Genomic DNA, 26,317 nt, shown 5'->3' with positions numbered 1-26,317 from the left:
CATGAAGATGACATGGAGGTTCTTTTTTCCAGCTTAGTTGTTTGGATTTAATGTCAGGTCATGCTGTGTGTTACCCAGGCATGCCACCCTTTGAAAAGTATCAATGTGCATGATTGCCCATCCTTTGTGAAATAACACTGAAAAGGAGATTACTTTCCAAGATAGAGATCAGGACCCCACCAGCTCTACACATGCAGTCAATGATTTCAATTCACTTTGTGTGCTTCACTCTACTATTAGACTCGGAGGCAACAATCAATGCAAGGCACATATACTAGTTTCCCTTGAATATCTTTTCTATCAAATCCCTGTGAGATTCCTTCTTCCCTCCAGCATGTTTGTGGAGTTATATTCCCGCTGGTTGGTGTTCTCACAAGTCTGTAGTATAGTTATTGTTCATCATGTACTTACTCATTCTCAAACATCTCAGTCACAACACGTATGAAATTAAACAGGACTCATCTGATGCCATTTCTGTCTGTATCATGATGTACCTAGTCTTATCTGTCTTTGACACTACATCAGTCAACACACCCAACATACCCAGCAAGTCAGATTGTACGGTATGTTTAAAAAAAGACACATTTTTAGAAAAAGTAATGATCTAGTTTAGTTCCAGACAAAATGAAAATACTGTTATGCAGGATCTCCATGTACTGTGCTTGAAACTGATGTGTGTGCAATTGCAATCGCATTTTCCAGTTTTCTCTGTTACACTTTAGACCTACCTTCATTCTGTAATATAGCCTATTGATTTGATTTTCAATGGCTAGATGAGTTTTGAGTCTAAAATAACTGTACTGCATATCAAGCCCATTTGTTTTCCCAAGGTCTACATAGCTATATAATGTGCATTGAGAGATCTGTCAACTTACATTGAGCTATACCTTAGTTCTGTAATGCACTTTGCCTGGAAGTGCTTTGATTTTCAATGGACGGCTATGAGGTTTGGGTCTAAATAACTCTGTTATGTGTATCAAACTGTCTAATCCAGGGGTGCCCAACCTATTCCAACTCCCCTTGAACTGTTCATACTTCTTCAGGGCCCACCTCTGACTAAATAAATAAATTAAAAAGTACACTACAAACAAATATGTGATGCGATCTGGGAAAACCCGTCGGATGTCGCCCTGGCCGTTTCTCAGGAAAGAGCGAAAATAGGTCGAGAAGTGATGTTTTCCTGAAATCGGTTTTTCATTAAATTATTGTTGTTTAACATCTTGTCTATCATCTCTGAAAATATTTTGTCTGAAATCGCTGTTTTAATGTGTTAAAATGAAGATTGAAACGGCCCGATGTGTGGTGAGAGGGGAGGCACCCGTGAGCAGTCTGCCTGCGCAGCCAACGTGCTGACTACTACGCTTGTAGCGCAGGGGCGCGCGAGGTTGAGGGAAAAAACATCAGAGTTTGTAGACTTGAAGGCTCAGAATTTACACATGTGTATTCACTCATTGTCAGCGCATCTGAGCAGTTAAGAATGCCTTCTGTCTCGATGAAGCAGAGTTGTCCCTTAAGTTATAGGTCTAAAGAAAGAAGGAACAATGAATACAAAGAAACAGTAGGCGACATCTCTCCGTGGATCGGAGAGGTCGTCGAGCCCTGTGCATTTCAACTCCAGTCTCATATGCCTCTTGCAGTTTAGGCTATCACTACAACTGCGATTAGACTACTAAACGACACTGGAATGTAGATTTCATTTTTTTTATTGGATAGCTCACATGCAAACCTAAAACTAAAGCGGCCGTGTGATTTATCTATAACGAAAAGTTTAATTTACTGCGCTGTGTCCTACTTGTTGTCATAATAAACGGTGCTGAATTGAAAGATGTAGATGTGGTCAAGACAGGGCTTGTTAGGTTTCTGTAATTTAAAGAAGCCTCATCGGATCATCTCAGATGTGGAAGATTAAAATGCTTTTATTTAGAACCGTGCCAAATGAATGTGTTCAGTTCACACGTCTTCAGCAGTCCGTTTCCAGAGTCAATCTGAGATAGCCTACTCGGTGACGTTTAGTTCATGTCAGTCCTTTCCCGCGACGCACCGGACAGTGAAGAAGAGCGTGAAGAAAAAAGTTTCTCCTCTCTATTTTTGTGCTGCCTGCTGCAGAGGGTCAAAAGTGCTCTTGTAGGCTACTATTCCGAGGCAGCGCATAGCGAAAACATTCATTCTTTTGCCGCGCTGGTATACACACTTTGTCATACGCTGTGCTGAATTGAGAGTCGTGGATTTGGTCATAACTGGCTCCCTAACACTGTAGAAGCGTCACTGGATCAACTCAGATGTTGAAAAATAATATATCTATGCATTTATGTCTCGCCTAACTAATGGGTTCAGTTAACACATCCTCAACAGTCAAATTTCAAAGTCAGACTGAGATGCACCGGTGACTTTCACCCCCAGTCTTTCAAATCGCCTATAAGTCCTTCAAGCGACGCGCGAGATAGTGAAGAAGATAAGCGCGGAGAAAACTTTTTCTGTTCTGTTATGTCTGTGCTGCCTGCTGCGGAGGGTAAAAAAACAAAGCAGTCTTCACCGTACTGTAGCCTATTACAAGCAGGGCTTTGAACCGTTATTTTTTTCCAAACGTTCCGTTCCGAACAGAAACGGAATTATAACGTTTCCGGTTATGGGTTCCACCAATAAATTGACGTTCCCAAACCGGTTAGAACAAAAAAATATTGTTCCCGGAACGGTTAATTTCGTTCCTGTCAGCTGATTACTCCGCATAGGCCTAACTGACATTAATTAACCAAGAAAGACAGAAGTGCAAATGACTCGGCCTACATTCCAAACTGTTTATTCAAGGGGATGAAAAGAATATCCTCCAGAATTTTGTCATTCAGGGACGACCTAAGCGGAGAAGCGGAAAATGAACCTCAATGATGAAAATGTGTGCTCCACGCTGACTTGGGTCACGGGGAGCGCTATGATAGAAATTGTGAGTTTGTGCACATTAGAAGCGGCCATGGATGGATGCCCAATAACGTTGAACATTCTCGGTGCGCTTTACACGCGCTTCTCTGCAATGATGCAATGATGCAATGGAAACTCTGCCCTATTGTATTGTATATATTATATATATTATATATATATATATATATATATATATATATATATATATACACGTATATTATATATATATATATTATATTGTATATATTATATTGTATGACAGTGGTTTCTCTTATTTAAGATGTGGAGTGGAGACTTTGTAATCCACAGCTCTCACTCCATTCAGTGTCTGATGTCACACAGGACGTGAACCTCAGCTGTCATGGTAACAGGAAAATATTTTTTTTGTTTGAGGAACGGTATTAACCGGTATTAACCGGTTACCATTATTTTTAAATAAGTGTTCCCGTTCCAGAACATAAAAAATAATAACGTTTCCGGTTTCGTTTCTGTTCCCTGTAAAATACTAAAAGTTCCTGGTTTTCGTTTTCGCTCCTTGAACCGGTTCAAAGCCCTGATTACAAGTAGCCTATTCCGAGGCATGTAGGCTATAGCCTATGTTCCATAACACGTGCAGCTGGTGTTATGGAATCGCGCAAAACCAAGTTTTACCTCCCGAGCAGAGAGCTCATTGCACTTTTCCGAGACACTGATAGTTCCCATTTTTGCATTTCTGCCACATTTTGCTAATATTTTCGCTTCACACCCTAAACAGTAAAATGGCAGGTCCAATAGGCCTACACGTCATTCGTTTCTTTACCTGGTGGAATGCTTTAGGAACCTATTTTAAAATGGCAAAAGTTGGGCAGTAAATTACGAATAGGCTACATGACTATAGGCCTACACGACGAATCACAATTTAATTTGAAATTATATTCTATATACACAGAGGCCAGTATGTAGCCTATAGACGACCCACAGTTAGCCAGCAGTTTGAGGGTCTCTGGGAGAGAAAAAAAAGACCCCAGGAAAAGTAATGAAATTAGCCTACATTCGTTTAACCGATTTTAAATTAACAGGCATGTGGTAGGTAGTGTTTGATGAGTGGCCTTCTGTTATTTACTATAATAATAATAATAATAATAATAATAATAATAATAATAATAATAATAAAAATAATAATCTGAATATCAAAACCAAGTGCAATGTGCTAGGCCTACTCTTGCTTTTTTCCAGTGTTGTGTTGTCCTCAGAAGTAGTGCCATTGGATTCCAAATTTACTGAAGATAAATAAATGAGATTAATGAAATCTTTAAATGTTGCTTTCATTCAGGTAACCTATTGCTTCTGAGACTAAATTCTCTAAGTAGTGAAAGTCATCAATGTTACAGGAAGCAGTGGTTAAACTTGATGCCCCTTCACTTGAATATAAGGTCAATCCAAAGTCTGATCTCAAATCCTGTCAAATACATTTATTTTTAATTAATTTTGCTTTGCCAATAACAAGGCACATATTAGACCTGTAAAAATTGGAGGATATTGTGTGGTTCGGAATCACTCCATTTGCGGTATTCCTTACTCTAAGTATTCTAGTTCTGGTGAGGGACTGGGGGCGGAGTCCACTTCTATGATGAGCTACCTCAGTTGTGGTGATGGTTTGGGGGGTGGGGCTGTGCTATGCTCATGGATGAGAGCAAAATTCCACTAGAGACAATACAGAAGGAGGAGACTAATCTTTACGAGGTACCTTTACTAAAATACTATCCTGCCCGTATCTCCCACCATCAGTGAGGCATCCGGAGCATCGTATCAGGACGCTGCACTGCTTCTCAGCAGTGCCTCCCTCCTGGAGTGATCCAAATTCTAGGTAACTATCTGAGAGAGTAAGAGCTAATATTCTGCATTTTTTAAAAGTAGGCCTATGCTGTATTACAGCTGATCAAAGAAAACAATTCTGACACAACGTAAGTCTAGGAACATTACATCGTATTGATGTGGATAATTGGTCTTAGAAACTAATATAGGCTACAAAAGATGATAATAATAATAATCAAGCACTGAATGAAAGACTAACTATGATGATGTCTCCATTTGGGATTAGAGTGTCCCAAGTACTTAGAATGGCTCAATTAAACAGAGTATCCCAATAGCTATAATATTAATAATAATAATTGTTAATATGATCTCAATCATTATCCATAATAATGTGCTATCCATGCTGTGTTGAAACAAGGATGTTTTTTTGTTTGTTTCCTTAGTTGTTTCTTTGACTCAAACTCAAAACCAAACACATTACGTAAATAAATCAAAGAAAAAATAGCTGCAATACCTACTCTGGCCACAATCCTCCATACTCAACCTCACATTTTCCTAAGTTGCAATACCTACTCTGTCCACAAGTGCCTTGCATAGTATACCTTCTCTGGCCACAATCACCTTGCATAGTTGCAATACTCACTGTGGCCACAATCGCCTTGCATAGTTGCAATACCTCCTCTGGCCACAAGCTCCATACTCAACCTTTAGAGTGTTTTTTCTCAGAATTCCTCCGAACGACTAAGTTGACTTTGGGTAAGTATAACATTTGATAGAGACAAGATATGAAAATAACGAAAACACCTTTGGAAAGAGCTTGAAATTGACTTTGAAATGGTAACTATATCTCAAAAATGTAAAATCCCACCATGTGAAGGGTTTTCCCAGATCGCATCACATATGATTTTGATTTTTAGAAAATGATTTCAAGTCTCACTTGGAATACAGTAAGGGCCAACCAGTGGGCCCAGGCCTAAAGTTCGAGAATCATTGATCTAGTCCATATACTTTCTAAAGGTCTAGATGTGATATAATANTGTGAATAATTTCACATTATCACTTTAACAATTTCACTGTATTACCTTATCAAATTGACCTGAAAGAACACACAGGAAACAGAGGTAGCATTTAAAATCTGCGAGCAGATTTTATTGTTTAACGGCCGGAGGAGTTACTGCGTGGGGAAACACCCAGCAAGTCCTGAAGTGTATACAGAAACAAACTTATTTAAAACAGTCCCAGTCCCCCCAGTCCATGACGTCATCTTTCCTATCATGAATATGTAAAACTATAGAATAGTGACATATATGGTCTCGTCTCCCCCTGGCTCCGTGATGGGCTCTTAGTGTCGTCTGGCCTGTGATGGATAGCTTTTACCAGCCTAAGCATCCAAGGTCATAGTTCAGACAGAGTAGCCCAAACAGGACGACCAAGGCAGAGATGTTTTCCTTGTGGACCAGAGATGTCACATAACTCAGAGCAAAGGAGAGGGAGAGAGAGAGACAGACAGAGACAGAGAAAGAGAGAAAGAATAACAGAGGATACCAAAGTATAACCAATAAACTCCTAACGAAAGGTTACACTTTTATCACATTGTATATTTTCAATAATACATGTATAAATTTATTAACAAATATGCATTGGGACAACTCACAATTTCCTACATTAATCTACAACACATTTCTGTAATATACCTTGCATTACATTGCAACGCATGGGTTTTCATTCAAATCCATTGGACAATTATGAGTTCTAGGCCTAAAATAGCAGCATACCTTATATTAGGCGATCAAACCCATGTTTTTTCTGAAAGCACACACTCTCCAGATATGATATAGCAAAAGTTGCAATCCAACCTATCCCCCTGGGGTCTCCCAACTTCCTCTATCCGTACTTAAGTTCTGTAAAGTACTTTGTACTTTGAAATGCATTGATTTTTAATGGACGGCCATGAGGTTTTACGCAGTATTTCTGACCAAATAAACTTCTATGAATTGAAATAGCCAGTTTGCAAGTGATACTCATTAGAGGTCACTAAACAGATGGAAGTTGATAAATGAATGACGCTACGAAATGCATGTTTTGAAACGCGGTGGAAATTTACACTGAAACATGCTGGAAGGCACTCGTTACAACGCTAGGTGAGAGTTATGGCAAATGGGGGTGATAAATGACCGAACAATGAACCAGGGAAATAAAAACAGTAGTTTACCCTCGTTGGAAGAGCTGGTCGGTTGCTCAACGAGATGGCTGCATTATGCAGTCTGCATGCTGGTTAGTTAAATGCTACCGAAATGAATAGGCTATTTTAATTTAGCCAGTTTGCAAGTGATGTTTGCTACCTATTAGATGTCGCTAAAACAGAATGAAGTTGATAAATGAATGACGGTATGAAATGCGCGTTTTGAAAGGCGGTGGAAATTAGACACTGAAACATATGCCGGTAGACACTCAGTTACAACGGTAGGTAAAAGATGGCAAATGGTGGTGATTATTGACTGAACAATGAACCAGGGAATTAAAATCAGTACAGAAAATGGATGGAGCTGAAACATTCTCCCTTTAGGCCTATTACATGCACATGCCATGTCATTCAGTGTCCACATTAAAATAGGATGCATCTGAAAGTCTAAAACTTTGTGGCAGCCTGCAAGGCTGTTTACTTTACTCCATGAGTGGGGGAGGGGTGACGCAGCAGCGTGCATTGCGGGTCTGCCAGCAACACAGAGCTGCTCGTCTGTAGTCAAAATCACGGGGTGGGCGTATCGGCCAAAACCGCATGCGTATCGGCCGATATGATACACTTAATAAACGCAAATATCGGCCCGATATATCGGCCGGCCGATATATCGGTCGACCCTTAGTGTTAACCCATGGAGTTATCGCGTCGAGGACGCAAGCTATTGTTGGAAAAGAGCGCCAAGCGCTCCCTTTCCCTTCCCCCATGAATACAGTGAAACCCTTTAAACAAAGGTCGGTATTCTCTGATAAGCTTGAATTCTTATCCTCGAGATAGTTTCCCGCTTCATCAGCCGAAAGCTTAACACTCCACCTTGAATCTCATATTTCGGTTCTGCGCACCCGAGCTGCGCAGAATCATATCGTCGGCTTGCTACCAAAACTGCCTAAGTCCGAATTTGGTCGAAATGAGATTTTTGCATAAACTTACTCCCCTACCACAGCTGCATCACCCTGCCTTTCCGCCAGGGTCATTTATCAATCACAACAGTCACCAGAGTCAAAAATCTGTATGTATAAAGTCACATACTGCCTATGGGGAAATGAATGACAAGGGACGTAGCTATAGGGAGGACAAGGAGGGCATTTGCCTGTAGGCCTAGGGCCCTCCTGCAGGTGGCAGGGGTAGGGGCCCTATTATGACCTTGGCAGGTGGTATGGGGCCCTATCTATTCATCCTGGGGCCCTGTGCACAATTGTTCTGCCAATGTGAATGACTTCGGTAACTTGACTTTTTGCCATTTTTGATGCAAGAAGCAGTTTATTTACATCTGTCAAGAGTTCTCTCTCTCTCTCTCTCTCTCTCTCTCTCTCTCTCTCTCTCTCTCTCTCTCTCTCTCTCTCTCTTCAAAGACAATGGCCATGTGTCAAAACTTCATCCTTAGACATCACTGTCTGAGATAATCTTATCAGACAATGGTTGTAGCCTTAAAATTCAACTATAAGGAAATGAATGTTTGATTTTTTGCCAGGTGCATTAATTGATGTCATCAAGATTGATAGGAGACGATAGTCTTCTACGATACTCTGTTATTTTATGACTTAACCTAGAACCTCATAATGTAGACCTCAAACAATATTTGGTTGATCTCACTTCAGTGTTCACTCTTGAATAGTCTTTGTTGTTTCTATTTTCTGTTACAGCATTCAAAAGTTGATCTCACTTGTATTGTACACCATTGACCATACAATGGACAGCCACACCTGAATTTATAAAGAATCCATTAGTGGTTCTATACCATGTTCTGAATGCTACGGTCATGGTGTTGAAATGGGCGCGGCACAGTTCTACGACCAGGTTACCTCTGTCATGGACAGGTTTGGGGGGGTGGGGCAGTTATATGAGCATGGGGAAGAGCAGAAGTTAACCAAAGATGATAAACAAGGAGGAGACTGTCCGTGAGGAGGTACAAGGACCAAATAAGTGCCCCACCCCTTCATCCTCCGCCATGACTGATGGACCCTCAACAATGAGATTGGACGCCACTACAATGCTTATGCTGTGAGACACTGCCAGCTAAATCTGTCCTGGTATGACCAATGATCCTAACCATTATGGCCATTGCTTTGACTCAATGACAATAATCCAGCGTGCTATGCTTTGGTTGAGAGTCTAGACAGAGCTGCCATTGAAAACTAAGACTGGAATTACTAGAAAGTAAAAGACAACTGGGAAAAGCTGTTGGTAGTTATTAGATTAACCAGAATACTCACTGTATACATTCTAAAAAAATAGTTCAATCATTCATCTTTTCCAGGATTAAAGTTTGAAATAAAAATAAAAAGAATAGTACAATTATCAAATTAATGTGCAGTATACTGTTCTTGTTGTGCTGCATCAAATAATTTATTTTAAAGTGTTTTGTTTTCCTTAGAAGGTGTTTCATGTTTGACTTGCTGCTCTTCACTCAAAATAATTAAAGAAAATAAATTAACATCTTAGACAGGTAATGTTTTTAATGGACCAATGACATAGACAGGAAGACAGGATGATGCAGAAGTGGTAGGGGAGTAAAATTCTGCAAAAATCTTTTGACCAAATTATTATTAGGGGGGACTCACAATTGCTCTTTGCCCAGGGTCTCAGATTTCCTAGAACCGCCACTGGTGTTTGGCGCCCCCTAGGAAATTTAGTTTTCCCCTGTTTTCCAAAAAACCCAAAATCGGAGTTAGGCGGTTTTGGTAGCAAGCCGACGATATGAGCCATAGTTCATACAGAACATACATCTCTCTCTCTCTCTCTCTCTCTTCCCCTGTCGCTTCACAGAAGCGCTCCGCAAGGCGCAGAGCGGCGTCCCACAAAGCGCGCGCTACTCTCTCCTTCTCTCTCTCTCTCTTTCTCTCTCACGCATAGCGTACACACACACGCATAGCGCATCCTCCCATACCCGTGTATATATTGTATATTTTACTAAAGTTCTTATGCCCTGCAAATCACATTGGCTGTATCAGTGTTATGACCGGATGATGCTTTTACAATAAATGTGCATTATGGTGAACCGTGTTTGTCTTATTTGAACAATTTCTACGAAGTCAACCAGAAAAGAATTCACACAAAACCTTCAGATTATTACTCAATAATGGTCATGATTTTATGAGACGGTCATGAAACGTGGTTTATGCAATCATTAATTACACAATTGACGATTCCTTAAGTACACACATACACATTATTGATACCCAGCACGAAGAGTTGAACACACTCTTTGTGCATCATTTCTTATACTCTTATTCCTCACATATAGTAATAACACATTACATATTTGGAACTGTATAAGAATTTTATACTTATTAATGTAATTATAATTACATTACTGTACTTCCCTTACATTAATGGTAGCCATGTAATTTCGATTGCATAACTGCAGTTGAACCTACATTAACGTTGCCCCTTGGTGAGGAAGAATATTCCTCACGCCCATTATTTGCAAGAGTACTTACATTTAATGGTCCCCGCGTGTGAGGAAGAATATTCCTCATACCCATACATTGTAGTAGACCCTACAATGTATAAATTTGTCTGGCTCATGAATCTTGACTGTCTGTGAATCTGTGAAACTGGTCGAAACATTGCGCGTCTTTGCCAGCAAGCTCTCTGTTTTGGGAAGGCACACAGACAGCAGTGTTGCCAGATGTGTCTGACCAAATCCCGCCCAATCTGGCAACACTGACAGACAGTGGTGCAGTAAATGTAGCCCACTACAGGAGATAAATAACTGTCAAAACAAACTAGCGCGGAATGGCAAGTGAAATTGTGAGCGACCTGAGGCATTCGAGGTGGTTGATGTCAAGGATGCTAGAGTAGTTTCAGTGAAGTAGACTCTAATTGACGAGGGCGCGTGAGGTCAGATGGTGGACTATTACACAACGGAGGAGGGCTACAGAGGAATTTTATGAAGTCGTACTAGAAGTGCTCTTACAGATGTAAGTACACCACCAGTGGTGTGATATTACAAAGTTGAATCCATGTTATATCATACCGTGTTGCAATTACTTTGTAAGAGTAGTCTAGGCCTACCTGGGTCATTCCAGCTGGAATCAGCAAATTTCTGAAAAATCTCCCACTCGACCCCCTCGGATTTGCCTGAAAAAAATGTATGTGATGCCTTAAACATCCAATAGATCATATCCACAATATCAGAACTCAGCTCTGGATACTTTTGGCACAAAAAATCTGTAAATAAGTACACCCCCTACGCTTGTTTTAGCGACATTGCATGAGTGACCATGTTCAGACTCAATTATCTCCAGAACTATTTGTGTCAGATTCATTATATTTTCAGGGCTAAGAGTCCCAGACCTGAATATCATATATTACAATTTGCAGCACTGTAAGTCAAATCACATCGTAATAATGTGCCTCTACTTTTTGTAGATATCATATGTTCTAGGGTTTCCAAATGTCTGTAAAAACCTCAAAGTTCAACATGTAAGGTTCATCCTTGGTATATGGTCTGATATATACCATGACTTTCACATCATAGTATATCTAACAAAAGGCTCAAATGGTTGTTGAGATACAGAGGTCCAAAGATGGGAAAAAATTAATTTGCACCAATGTTTGGAGCAATATTTCCAATCTATGACACTAGTTAGGAACTTTCTGTTTGGTGTTTCTGAAAGAGGATGTTTTTTTTAACAACATATACAAAAATTGGGATGGTGTTTTGCCTCATTCTTTTTATAACGGACTTCAAAATCTCAATTGGCTACAATTACTTGAAGCTATGAGGACCATGTCACCAACCGACTTGTCACAACTCTCAAATCCATGGCTCTGATGTCACCTTAATAGTGAAAACAAGATGGCTACCCTGTGAATGACAAAGCAAATTCTAGGGAAACCATAACACTTGTAAATGAATTGATTGCTGCCACACAGCAAGAATAGCATATTGCACTTGGCTTTGATAGACATTAATTATTTTAATTGTAAAATCATACTAATACTCATAATCATCATTTTAGTAGTAGTAGTAGTAGTAGTGGTACTGGTAGCGGTAGTAGTAGTCTTGGAATAAAGTGATGAAATAGGAGAGGATTAAAGAATTGTAGCACTCTTGTTTGCAACAAGGACTCCCATCCTAACTAATCTTTCAATCAGCAACTGTAACTTTATATTTGCTATGAAGCTTGTGTCTTACTCGTTAAGTTACCAGCTGTATTGCAAAATAACTTAATTCATACTGGCTAGAGATTACCTCAGACTATTTTGACAGCATGGTCCTGGAGTTTTAGTTAGAAGAGTTTGCTTGCATGCAGTATTTAATATCAGGTGAAAATTGAAGGCACAGACGTTCATATTGGCACCAGACAACCATGTGGTTCTTGTCATATTGTTGCGTTCTAATTCAGCTGCTTGCATCATTATAACATTATACCACTGCAATGCTAACAAGTGGATTGCAGATTAGCAGCAGTAATTGCAACAATCATGGCTTGGATACTTGTAGACAATGTTCATTACTTGTAAAGTTCATCATTACATTGATCCAGGTGAAATAATAGAGGCCGAAAGGAAGCTTTGCAGCATGCAAAAGCGTTCAGATATGGTGGTGGATTGGGGGCGGGGCACAGTTCTACAGTCAGGGTACCTCTGTCGTGGTGACTGTTGGCGGGGGTGGGACTGTTTTATGGTCGCATAGGAAAGTAAAAGTTGATTAGAGATGACACATAGGAGGAGACAGTTTGAAAAGAGGTATCCTGATTGTAGAACTTCCCGCCCCCCATCATCCTCCCCTGACCGAAGTGCCCTGAGCATGGTGGTGGTATCCTTACTGAAATCAATACCTATGTTGTCAATGTTCTTCAAGGTACCAATTTCGTTGCACCTGTACAATGACAATAAAGTGTCATTCAAAGTTTCATTCAGGTGTTCCTCATTGAATTGCCATTGATGGATGATTGCACACAACAATATGAGTGCAGATACCTAATGCATCATCAATGACAATGGCAAGCTACCTTATAAAGTCAACTCATAAGATGCAGCTGGTGATTGAAAGCTAAGTGTGTATAAAATAATTTGTCACAGGCCAGAGCATTGAAAGTTCCTGACTTGTTTAATACATTTCATCTTTTTTTTTCAAATATTAAATCACCATCAAGGAAGTCAAGGTAGCATCAAGGAAATCATATCAACACCTTGTTTTATTTCCAGAGGTTGTTTTTTTATGACTTCTCTCAAAATGGTACTTCTCTCAACCATCTTGAATTTATTGCTAACGTAGCGCCAGTGAGAACATGTTGCGTAGTCACTTGATCATCTGGCCGATAGTACACTTAAAAAGATGAGGCCAGAATCCCTGACAAAAATCAGAAATACTGAGCTGAACAAACAGCTTTGCCTGGGCCCGGGATAAAGTCGTCTGAAGAGACCCCTTCCCAATACATGCAATGTAATGAGTACCCAATCTTGATTCCCCCATGTCCTTGGCCCAGAACAATTCACCACTTCCGCTTCCCTCTGCACTATTTGATCACAGGCTTATGTCACACCGCAATGCACTTCACGATCATTAAAAGGAATGAGGCAAAACACCATTCTATTTTTTTGCTATGTTGTTAATACAAATATCCTCTTACAGACACAACAAAAAACAAGTTCACAGCTTGTGTCATACTTTGGAGGTATTGCTCTAAAAAATGGTGGGGTTTTTTTTTCATGACGCCACTTTGGATGGATTTGAGGGATGCATGCCACACTGCATTGAGATTTGAAAAGGCATTATACAAATAAAGGGGCAAAACACCATCCCAATTTTTAGATATGTTGTTAATAAGAATATCCTCTTCGAGAAACAACAAACAGCAAGTTCACAACCGCTGTCATAGATTGGAAATATTGCTCCAAACAATGGTGTTTTGTTTCCTTCCCATGATGCTGACTTCCTGGAACTATTTTGGAACTATGCCATTGGCTCCATGAGCCGCCATCTTTGTGTGAAAATGGAACACAAAAATCAAGGGGATTGGCCACCTTCTTAGGATGGAATTGAGGGTTAAGTCAGATATACTGAAATACTGAGCTGAACAAGTATAAAATCACCTATTTGGTATCAGAGATTTTAGGTTTTAGTGTACACTGACTTGGCTATTCATTTTAGGTGTAGTAAACCCAATTTTTTTCTAAGGTAACAGGGCTTCTAAGGTACACCTGCATGTCACACAGGAATGAGTTTTTAAAATTCTTTATAAAAATAATGGGGCAAAACACCATCCCAAATTTTAGATATGTTATGAATAATAATATTATCTTTCAGAGACACCAAACAGCAAGTTCACAACTGGTGTCATAGATTGGGAATATTGCTCCAAATAATGGTATAAATTTGTTTTTGCCCATTTTTGGACCTCTGCATCTCAACAACCATTGGACCCTTATATCAAATATGATGTGATGTGAAAGTCATGGCACATATCTGACCATGTACCAAGGATGAACCTTGAATGTTGAAATTTGAGGTTTTTATGGACATCTGAAAACCCTTGCAATTTTAATTTCAAAGAAAAGTAGAGGGCCAGTATTAAGGTGTAATTTGGCATACAGTGCTGCAAATTGTAATGTATGCTCATCAGGTCTATGACTCTTAGCCCTGAAACAATAATGGACCTACCACAAATAGTTTTGGAGATAATTAAGTCTGAATATGGTCACTCAGGCAGTGACACCAAATCAGGGGGAGGGGGTGTCCTTATTTACAGATTTTTTGTGGGAAAAGTATGCACAGCTGAAATCTGCAATGGTGAATATGTTCTATTGGATGTTTAAGCCATCACATATATTTTTTTCAAGCAAATCCGAGGGGGTCGAGTGGGGACCATTTGCTGATTCCAGCTGGAATGACCCACCTGTACTCCATACAACTCTTCAAATCAGCTGCCTGCACACACGCTAGTCGCGATTCCTCAGGGTTTTTATCTCAGTTTCGTCCACTTCTGATGCTATTAGCCATTCCCGTAATATGGCTGGTTGAGACAGTGGAAGTCGGTCATTTTACGGCCGCAGCCGGGATAAGAACACACGCGGACCATGTTTACCTAGCCACCTGATGGAGTAGCCTGCATCCGGGTCAGACTAGAGAGTTGCAACAGTGAGACAACTCTGAAAACACTAACCAGTGAAAGACTGTGTGGTCCGATGATCTTCTCTGTGCCTCAGTTTGATTGACAAGACCTTTGTGATGAAGTGTGTAGCGTTTTTGAGGTTGTTTATAGCGGGGAAACATCAGAAAGTAATATTTACAAATTGGCCCCGCCGTGATGCATTGGCTGTGTTCAGGGTTCCCGCGGGTTATTAAAAATATTAAAAAGGCATTGAATTTAGTTATCCAGCATTAAGAGCATTAATAGCATTGAATTAGCTGTTAAAAGTCGGGAATTTTTTTCACTGCGGCATTAAATTTTCAAAAAACATTTCAGTGTGCAACCTAAAGGACGAAGTTTTTTTTTTTCATAATGAAGATGACGCACAGAACGTCAATGATTCGTTGTAGAACGCTACTGTAAACACAAATCTAGAGTGCAGCGGCGTCATTTTTTGATGAGGTGAGGTGAAGAATGGGAAAGTGCCGGTTTAACCCCAAGTGGCTGCAGGATCCAAAATACTTTTGGGTAAAATCTGTGCCGAATGACCGCGAGGCGTGCTGCACACTATGCAAGAAAACGTTTACGCTGGGCTTTTTTCATAATGAAGATGACGCACAGAACGTCCATTCGTTGCACTGTAAACACGTGCACAAACCTTGAGTGCTGCAGCGACAACGGGAAGTGTAGCATTAACAATTATCTATCCTCGATGTAGCGCACAAGTATTTTTTCCACTAACCAGCAAAGTTTTATTTGTGCCGTCCAAGCACCAGTTGAACTCGAGAAGCAGGTTGTGATCAAAGCCACCCCCCCCCCCTTTATATTTATTTCATTGTGTTCATGCAAACAGTGGAGAACTGACGTTGTGGAGTGTTACCGGTTTTCTTGGGGTATTCTTTTTAAGGCTATTGAACGTTGTGAAGCAAACTTAAGGAGCAATCAGAAATCCACCGCTGTCATTTGTAGCCATTTCAATTTCATGACAAAGCTGTGTTACAAACGCAATTAGGCTACTTGGCGAGACAGACCTATCGATTGGTCGCAACTAGTAGATGTATCACCAACGACCACCGACATTAATTAACACACTCTTGTTTGAGGAGCTCCTAAAAGCGTTAGCCTCTTTTTAAAATCTTGCATTGAATTTTTGAGGTGGCCAATAATAACCACAGACGCGTAACCGCGGTTAAATCACACACTGGTTAGGCTACAATGCACTCCACACACCAACGCGTGGGCACGCTATACCTGTTGGTAGCAAACTTGACTCGTATCAAATCCCGTCTCTGAACTATTTCCCCTTGCTGTTCGGAAAAAAAGACGACTACTTAGTTGATCTTGTTTTAATCGATGCGCTGCTAAACCAGGAGACCTGACCCATCTATGAATAGGGGGGCTCACGGCGCATTTCCTTACTGAATCATGCTCAGATAATGCATACTTCCCAGAATTGCGCATGGTGAAAAATAGTAAACAAGCATGGACGCATGCATGGTCTTATCGGATAATCATTATTGTGGCCATTCGACTATGGCAGTGCTATTCTCAAATACCTGTAAAACACTACATTAAGGGGGATCATTACTTGCACAACTAGCCCTATGACCAATAACTTGTTGACTCAAAAAATGAGTGGGTTATTGTCAGTTTAACGCTCAAATTGTAAATGGTACATTTAAATGTAGGCAATTATGCTTTTTGAACGTCATTATAATGGAGTGAAGAAAAACGATTAGGCCTAATTATTAGGCCCAACAACAATAATAATGGTCTACTCCAATTTAGTCTGATAGGTTTACATTATATTGGCTAATACATGTTGAAAGACAGATAGGCCTACTGTATGAATATAGGTTACAGTACATGTGCAAATTATGATTAGGCCTATGATTGGTCTACTTCATCCTAGAAAATGTCAATAGCCTATAAAAAACAGCAAATGTTCCAATTCTTTCTGTGTTTGGCTGATCGGTGATCATCACAGCAAGTCGGTAATCTGCAATTAACAAATAAATAGTGCTTTTGAAGCAGCTTTTGAATTCAATTCTGGGGTTTGTTTAAGTAAATAAATCTGAGATGCTACAATGCAACTTTGCATGTGTTTTAATTGTATTTTCCATAAATGTACATTCTTGTGCCAAACAGAGAGGTAATCTCTTAAGAAGTAATGAGGTTTGAATTTGATACGCGCTTTCTTAATTGAATTTCGTTCAATATTATTGAAATAATGGGTGCGATAAAAGTATTAAATTTTATGTGAACATGCATTAAAAAAGGTCTTAAAAGCATTGAATTTAGGTTTAACAATCCTGGGGGAACCCTGTGTGTTATTCACCAAAAAGCTTAAAATAAGCTAACTCCATAACAGCGCTGCATTTCTCGGAATGGCTCATCATTAGATATATTTTGGGGCATGGGAAATCGATGGTGAAACTTTCATTTGACGCCGGAGCTCCTGTCGAAGATTTGCCAACATTTCTTCATTAATATTTACAATTATTTATTGGAAATTAACATAATATCTTCACATGAAGAATATCTTCATTTTAGAGATGTTTTACTCTCAAATGTGCTTCTCTGCCAGCAATAGAATGCTGGGGCCTAGCTGAGTCCAGAAGACAGCTGCCCTGTCGTAAACTGAGCTACAGAGGTGTCGATTGTCTCACAGCCACTTGGGCTGGAGTTAGTGAGTTGTGTAGGCCCATGGAGTGACCATCACCATATTTGACTTAGTCAGTTAGAGGCTGAAGTGACCATATTTGTGAATGTATTCTTGTACTGAGGCACTGATGCTTTGTGTTTGTTACATGATGTAATACACTTGTGGGGTTTAAATACTGTTCTCAGATGAAGCTCGGGAGAACGGTTGGGACAGGTTAGGTTATGGTTCTGAGCAGGGCGTTGTCCCTGGCTCAGAACAAAAACCGTTCTCACACTTAGGAGAGAGCCTTGGGGATAGGGTGCTTGCTGGCACACTGGGGCCTTTGGCCCTGGTGCTAGCAGGTCGCTATGCTATGCTATTGGGACACATGGGGCATTTGGCCACCATGGTTAGGAACTTGGGTTATGCTTAATTGTAATAACGTAGTTACTATGCTCTCTCACTTGCAATGTACAATAAATTGGTCATCTCTTGGCAAATGGACTTGAGTGACTTTATGGCTGCCTCCTTCACTGTTCTCCTGCACAAAGATGGGTAATGTATGCTTATGGCTGATTGAGGCCAATGAACTAAATAATAACTAAGTATGTAATAGTGATAACAATAATAAAAGTGCTTAGGTATTAATTTGGTAAATAGGTAAACATACACGAGTCAGCGGGTAGGATGGTTATCCTTGTGCAACTGGCAATAGCCCATATTAAGTCTTATTAATTGGGTTATGGACTATTTTATTGGCCTAGCTAATAATCTTAATTAGCAATGTGGGTTAATAAAAAAGTTACAACACTATCCTTTAACAGTGAGACTTGTAGTGATATTGAATGTATAATGCGCGCATGCGCAGTGTATTGAGTTTCGACTACCAGATAAAGGCACTAAACGTACGTCCTGTCTCCGGTCCATTTATTATATACTTTATGAAGTACACAGTACAACACATGGTGTCAGAACTTGACGACCCGTCTCTATGAAGAAAGAAGCTTAAAAAAGCAACGGAGAGAAGTTTCCTTCCAGTTGGGCTACGCGAGGAAAAAGAAGTTTTGGGGTTCTCTCGAGCTGAACTAGCCAACGCGTTCCAAGGTAGCCACAACCTGACGAAGACGTCGGAAGGTAAAACAAAATGGATTCTTTGTTTTCGATAAGCCCGCCAGAGGCATTTGATTTCAATGATTTCGCCGGATGGCCGAATTGGATCAGACGTTTTGAAAGATTCCGCATAGCTGCCGGTCTCGACAAAAAGGACCAAGAGTATCAAGTGAATTCGCTCATTTACACTATGGGAGACTCGGCTGATGATGTGCTTAACACTTTAACGCTGGAAGAAGCGGACAAGAAAGAATACCAGAAAGTAAGAGACGCTTTTGAAAAGCATTTCATCTGTAAACATAACGTGATATACGAGAGGGCTAAGTTTAACAAACGGTGCCAGGAGCCTGGTGAAACTGCCGAGGCGTTTATCACGGCAGTCCACAAGCTAGCTGACCATTGCCAGTATGGAGACCTCAAAGAGGAGATGATCAGAGACCGCCTCGTCGTAGGCATTAAAGATCACGCGCTCTCAGAGAGGCTACAGCTCGACTCAAAGTTGACGCTTACAAAAGCAATAACTTAAATTTCGCCAAAATGAGGAAATTAAAAAGCAACAACCCATACTGAGACAAACTAGCACGGATGGTGCAGAAGGAGCAAATATGGATGCTGTAAGATTCAAGCACAAACAAAAATCTGGTCAACAAGGAAACAAAACAAATCATAGACCAGTGCAAACAAATGCAAAAGACAAATGTGGCAGGTGTGGAAAATTTCATGGAAATGCATTCAAAGATTGTCCTGCTCGCAATGCAGACTGCAAGAAATGTCAGAAAAAGGGGCATTTTGCTGCTTTATGTAAAAGTAAAATGAGAGTGGAGGAAATTCAGCAGAGTGACATGAGTGAACGTGTGGAAACTTTGTTTTTGGGCACAGTGACTAATGCTGCACCTAGCACAGTGTGGAAAAAGTCAATTGGAGTAAATGGCCAGCAGGTGGTGTTCAAACTCGACACCGGCGCTGCAGTAACAGCCATCCCAAAACACATGTACTCTGCAAAACTGCATGGGAAACTTTCACCTCCAAACAAAAGACTGTGTGGACCAAGCAATACTCCCATTACAGTAGAGGGACACTTCACCGCCGACATGAGCTACAAGGGCTCTGTTGTGAAGCAGCAGGTGTATGTTGTTCCAGGTCTAGCTACTCCACTCCTTGGCTTGCCAGCCATACAAGACCTCAGCTTGCTTACTCAAGTGGACGCCATTGCAACAGAGAGTGCATTCACGAAGCAATATCCCAAAGTGTTCACTGGTTTAGGGAAGCTAGAGGGAGAATACAAGATTAAACTGAAAGAGAACGCCACACCATTTGCCCTTGCAGTGCCACGCCGCGTGCCCCTCCCATTAAGAGGGAAAGTTCAAGAGGAGCTGAATAGGATGGAGGCAATGGGGGTCATTTCGCCCATCGAAGAAGCAACTGAATGGTGCTCAGGAATGGTTGTAGTACCAAAGCCAAACGGAAAAATCCGTATATGTGTCGACCTCACCCGCCTAAATGAGGATGTATGCAGGGAAAGACACATCCTCCCAGCAGTCGATGAGACGCTCGCGAAACTAGCTGGAGCTAGAATTTTTTCAAAGCTAGATGCCACTGCAGGTTTTTGGCAAATCCCTCTGCACAGAGAATCGGCCCCACTCACCACCTTTATCACGCCATTTGGCCGTTTTTGCTTCAACCGACTTCCTTTTGGAATATCCTCAGCGCCCGAGCATTTCCAGAAGCGCTTGACGCAGATGCTGGATGGCCTGGATGGAACGGTTTGTCACGCGGATGACATTTTGGTGTCACAGGAACATGACGAAAGGCTGCATCGAGTGCTGCAACGCCTACAGCAGAGAGGCCTCACCCTGAACGACAAGTGCGAGTTTGCAATGACTGAGGTGAAATTCCTCGGTCATATCGTCAGCGGAGAGGGAATACGGCCGGACCCAGACAAGATCAGGGCCATTGTAGCCATGCCACCACCGAAGGATGTGGCAGATGTCAAAAGATTCATGGGCATGGTGAATTACGTGGGAAAGTTTTCCCCAAACATTGCAGAGCTCACCGGACCAATCAGGGACCTCCTGAAAGCTGAGAACATGTGGACATGGGGGCCAGCGCAACAGACAGCCTTCGCTAAGGTGAAAGAAGAGCTCAGCTCATCGGCTGTACTTGCCCCATACAGCACTGACAAGCCAACGAGAGTGTCAGCAGACGCATCGTCCTATGGACTGGGCGGTGTTTTGTCACAACTTCAAGCATCAGGAGAGTGGAGGCCAGTGGCCTTTATTTCCCGAAGTATGACTGAAACTGAGCGTAGATACGCCCAAATTGAAAAAGAGGCCCTGGCCATCACATGGGCGTGTGAAAGGTTTCAAACCTACCTCCTGGGCCTGCACTTTCAGATCCGAACAGACCACAAACCCTTGTTGAGTCTCCTCAGCACAAGAGCACTTGATGACATTCCCCCTCGTGTGCTGCGATTCAGATTGAGACTGCTGCGGTTCACATACAACATTGTGCACATTCCGGGCAAAAATCTCATCGCAGCAGATGCTCTTTCAAGAGCCCCCCTTCAAGATGCAGTGAGAGAGGAGGATCTTGTGCTCCAAAGTGACGTGAGAGCTCACATCAACGAAATCATTCAGCAACTGCCCGCGTCGCCAGAGAAACTGATACAGATTAGGCGAGCACAAGAAGAGGATCCAGTGTGTGCGCAGCTGTCTTCTCTCATCCGCACAGGTTGGGACAGACTGAGCTCAGCCCCACAGCTGAAGTCCTACTGGCAGTACAGAAATGACCTGTTAATGGCTGATGGTCTCCTGATGAAGGAAAAAAGAATTGTGATTCCAGCAAGCATGCAAAAGAGCATTTTGGAGACGCTTCATCAGGGCCACCAAGGAATGGTGAAGTGTATGGCGAGAGCTCAAGAAGCAGTATGGTGGCCAGGTCTGACGAGTCAGATAAAAGAAAGAGTACGCAACTGTGATGTTTGTGTCAAGGAAAGTCACAATGCACCAGAACCTCTCCTGACCACACCCTTGCCATCACGCCCGTGGCAAAAGCTAGCCGCCGACCTGTTTGAATGGAAGAAGGGTCACTACTTAGTGGTCATTGACTACTACTCCCGATTCATTGAGGTCGCTAACCTCACAAGCACCCTGGCGTCAGCTGTCATTCAGAAAATGAAAGCTATCTTCAGCCGTCATGGAGTGCCCGACACTCTCATCAGCGACAACGGCCCACAGTTTTCAGCAACAGAGTTTGCCGAGTTTGCTAAAGATTACAGCTTCCAGCATCTGACCAGTAGCCCCCGTTACCCCCAAAGCAACGGGGAAGCAGAACGTGCTGTTAGAACTGTGAAAGCCCTGTTGCAAAAGAATGAGGACCCTCACAAAGCACTAATGGCATACAGAGCGACCCCTCTCGCTCATGGGGCATCGCCTGCACAGCTCCTAATGGGGCGTAACATTCAGACACCTCTCCCAGTGTGTCCAAGCACCCTCACACCAGCATGGCCAGACCTGAAAGCTTTCGAGTTGAAAGACAAGGAGCTTAAGAGAAAACAGGCTGAGGGATACAACACCCGACACAGAGCGAAGGAGAAGGAACCGCTCCAGCCAGGCCAGAGAGTCTGGATAAAGAACATACCACGCACTGGAGTAGTTTCCGGATCAGCAGCGACGCCGAGGTCATACGTCGTTGACACTTCGAATGGCAGTCTCAGAAGAAACCGCTCTCATTTGAGAGTTGTGCCTTCGCCATCGACCACTCCAGATCCAGGGATACGCACCAGAGTGGGCAGAGCGGTCAAGCCCATCCAAAGACTGAACTTGTAGAAAAGTGTTGTGTGTATACACGGAGCAGAATAAACCTCCATACCACAACAGAGAGGACCAGGTAGTCCACCCTGCCTCTCAGTTAGGTTCTTATGTGTTTTGCGTTTAAATGTTGCAGTATTGTTTTGAAAAAAAAAAAAAAAAGAGAGAGAAGAATGAGATGGATAATGAGATGCAGAATATTCACATTCAGAGTTTATTTTGAAGATTTATGTTTAGTCTGAAGTTAATGTAACTATAGCACCCCCTACCTTAGTTAAGTAAGATCTGCAGTAAGTAAATAATAGTATCTGCTTGAAAAGATATAATTCCTGATTTTGTAAACAGCTTTAAAGCATTGGATTAAAAGGGGGAGATGTAGTGATATTGAATGTATCATGCGCGCATGCGCAGTGTGTTGAGTTTCTACTACCAGATAAAGGCACTAAACGTACGTCCTGTCTCCGGTCCATTTATTATATACTTTATGAAGTACACAGTACAACACAAGACTATTTTTCTAAAACCTCACCTGCTCCTATGTAAAGGGACCATACATGGTGGTGGTGTAACTCGTACTTCGTTGTTACACTCTGGAAGTTCCATTTAGCTATCGTGCTTACTAAACACAGGTAGTTAGATTAGCAGGGTAGAAGATAGCTTCTCAACTTTCCCAACCTGCCACAGTTTTATAATGTTAGTTTGTCCACTTTTGTGTTTGCTACTTCATTTAGAGTTACTGGACCAAATGCCATGTTATAAATCGGCACTTGGCAACTAACAAACCCGACCAACAGTAACTGGGTGCAGAATGCTAGGCCTACGGTTGCAGCTAACAAGTGCACAGGGTGAACTGACTCATTTAGTACCAGCCATGGGCCATAAAATACGACATTAACCACGTCTCCGTGAATGCAAAATCAAAGTAGAGCTACTAGCTTACCTTAGCGAAATTAACGTTGCACTGTTCTTTGTTGTAGGCCTATGACAGATGGTGGTGGTGGTGGTGGTGGTAACGACGGTCGTAGGCAAACACAGGAACACTTCTTTTCGATGGCTTAAGCGAGGGTGAAACACGTTTTGAACTCGGTCCTTGAGGTGTTACTGGTCCATTTAGCCACTTTATACGAGATAGGGTTGACGAAAGGGAGACGAGGAGGAATAAAATATCTTTGACTTGAGACTAAAGAGGGCACAAATTACCGCTGTCATGAGCAGAGATGGAAGGAACGTCTTTGTTATGAGTCATTTGACGTCACGTTGCTCCCGCGTGATCCACCGTTGCCAGAAACTCAAGATTTTTACTTTGACGTTCAAGGTCTTAAGTCCTGGCGACTTGATTCACATTGTTGTTGGGAGGACACAACTATATTTGTTTGAATTATATGGTTTGTTAAGTAAGGCTAGACTTGTCTCTAAATGTAATAAGTTAACTCTCCTTGACTCTTTAAATTAAATGATGAACTAAATAACTGACGTAATTAGAGAAAGTGCACGATTTGTGTTACAAATGGTGCACATTTTAGGTTTCGTGAACTAACCTCACATATTTTTCGTTAGAGTGTACTTAGGCTGTAAAATAACTGGAACAGAAGTGAAAAGTACCAGGCAAATCTCTGATGAGTACACTATAAATAGTAGATGATCCATCCCACCCCCTTTGAATACTCCCTCCTCCCATCTGGACTTAGATACAGGTTACCCTGTTTTAGAACTAATAGAGGGTTAACATCCTTTGTGCCTAGAAGCATCCAACTGCTGAATAAGTAATAACTTTAATATACTGAATGTATATAGGATTTTAATTTAATTATTTCTATTCTATCAGGACTTTTTATTTTTTTATTTTGAATACTCTGTATGTTTTGTTTGTTTTTTAGTCTTGACCTTGTATAATGTCGTAATTGTCTGTATGTTCAAGTGTTCCCAAAACGCAAAACATATTCCCCCTGGGGCCATAAAGGTATATTCATATTCATACTAAAGCTAGATGTTCCTGGAAGAGAACTACGCTCCTCCAACTCAAACTATCTGGCCCTGTCACATGCTTTCTCTAAGAAGTGATCCCAGTCAAGACTATTGTCTTTCACTGTTCCTCAGTAGAGGAACAATCTCCCAGAGGCAGCAAGACTAAGCACATCCAAATCCACTTAGAATGAGGCCGGGGATCCATTATAGAGGCTTGCGTGGCCCTCGAGTTATATACAGGAAGTATATCAATCTACATTTCTAGCCATTTTTATCGATGTAGCAAACCAACTGCCCCTATATTACAGTTCAATATACTCTTACCGACCTTGGCACATGTGTTTTTTTCACACACAGCTTCACCTCGTGTTGTTATGCTTATGGTCGAAAACGAACATAATCATTTGAACCCAGGCATCATAAGCACGTGCAACATAAATGCTTGTAGTCTATATTTTGTACATCCAAAAGTTCGATAGATGTCAAAAATCTACTTTTTACGGAGGGAAATGCACCTTCGTGATGACCACAGGTATCATGGGACCTCTTCATGTGCTCAACAGTCATTGGGTAACGCAGTCCGTCAGCCGTGGCTATTTGCATAACTTTCGAGAGAGCTCAACTTTTTGACCTGCCACCAGACCCATGCCGTGTCGGAATCCCAATATGTGAGTCCGGTAACGACGATCTGCCGCATTTCATTGAAAATGAATTGAATGCGTTGGTACGGCTTGCGTCAAACTGACAAATGGATGGGCACCGCAAGGCCTTTCACTCGCCGGCCATCTTGACTACGCCTCAGGGTTGCAACCAGTGGCGGACTTAGCAATTTGGGGGCCTAAGGCGAATTTAGCTAGGGGGCCCATCGGCCCATTTCATATCACATTTTTTTTACATAAACTCTCTTTTTCGATTTTTTTTTTTTAAATCACGATTTTCCATTAAAAAAAATAATTACAAACAAATCTGGACAGATTTCAATGAATATTTGCAACTTTTAATGCAAAAATTGAACAAACTGAAATGTGAAATTTTCTGTAATCCCACTTTCACTTTGATATGAGAGCAGAGTGATTTTCCCCCCTCACTGAAGTGTTATTTCATATGTCCATGCTTGCTGTCACCTATTTGAAGTGACGTTGGTTTGGGATTTCATGGAGGATTTTGAAATGCTGCTGTGGGGAGTAGACAGTAGTAGGATAAGCGACAGGTGGACACTGTTTTCTGACAGAACAGCGGTTTGCAGGTATTTGGCGTTTTCAGGTGGATATTGTCTTCGTGGATGTTACAGACATCCCAACTTTCAAAAACTAATCAAGGAGATATTTACTAAATAAACCGAAAAGTGTGCTCTCTGTCAAGCAGTCGCCTTGACCCAAGCCTACCTGAACACTGACAGACCCATTGAGAAGAGACACGCGTGCAGTCAGGTTAAACAGAAACAAAGCCTTCATGCTCCCCGCTCGCGTGCCTGTGAAATCTAATCGAAGTAGCCAATTCCGCGGAGCTCAATGCGCGAGTTGCCATCTTGCCTGCACTTCTCATATGTTGGATGTTGGATTTCATGGGAGACTTTTAAATGTCGCTGTGGGAAGTAGACAGAGTAGGCGACAGGTGCACACTCTTTTCTGACAGAACAGCGGTTTGCAGGCATTTGGCGTTTTCAGGTGGATATTGTCCTCGTGGATGTTAGACATTCCAACTTTCCAAAACTAATCAAGGAGATATTTACTGAATAAACCGAAAAGCGCGCTCTCTG

General features: G+C 41.5%; 1 protein-coding gene across 1 annotated transcript; it reads left to right on the top strand.

Moving 5' to 3' along the window:
- Nucleotides 1–19,596: 19,596 nt before the first annotated feature.
- On the top strand, nt 19,597–22,611 carry LOC134467000 (uncharacterized protein K02A2.6-like). The gene has a single exon (XM_063220929.1). It carries the CDS (start codon nt 19,597–19,599, stop codon nt 22,609–22,611), a length of 3,015 nt encoding a protein of 1,004 aa, XP_063076999.1.
- The last annotated feature ends 3,706 nt before the right edge of the window (nt 22,612–26,317 follow it).

The sequence above is a fragment of the Engraulis encrasicolus genome, chromosome 17 (genome assembly GCF_034702125.1).
Source record: "Engraulis encrasicolus isolate BLACKSEA-1 chromosome 17, IST_EnEncr_1.0, whole genome shotgun sequence".
Classification (NCBI taxonomy): domain Eukaryota; kingdom Metazoa; phylum Chordata; class Actinopteri; order Clupeiformes; family Engraulidae; genus Engraulis; species Engraulis encrasicolus.
This window is presented reverse-complemented; position numbering and strand designations above follow the sequence as displayed.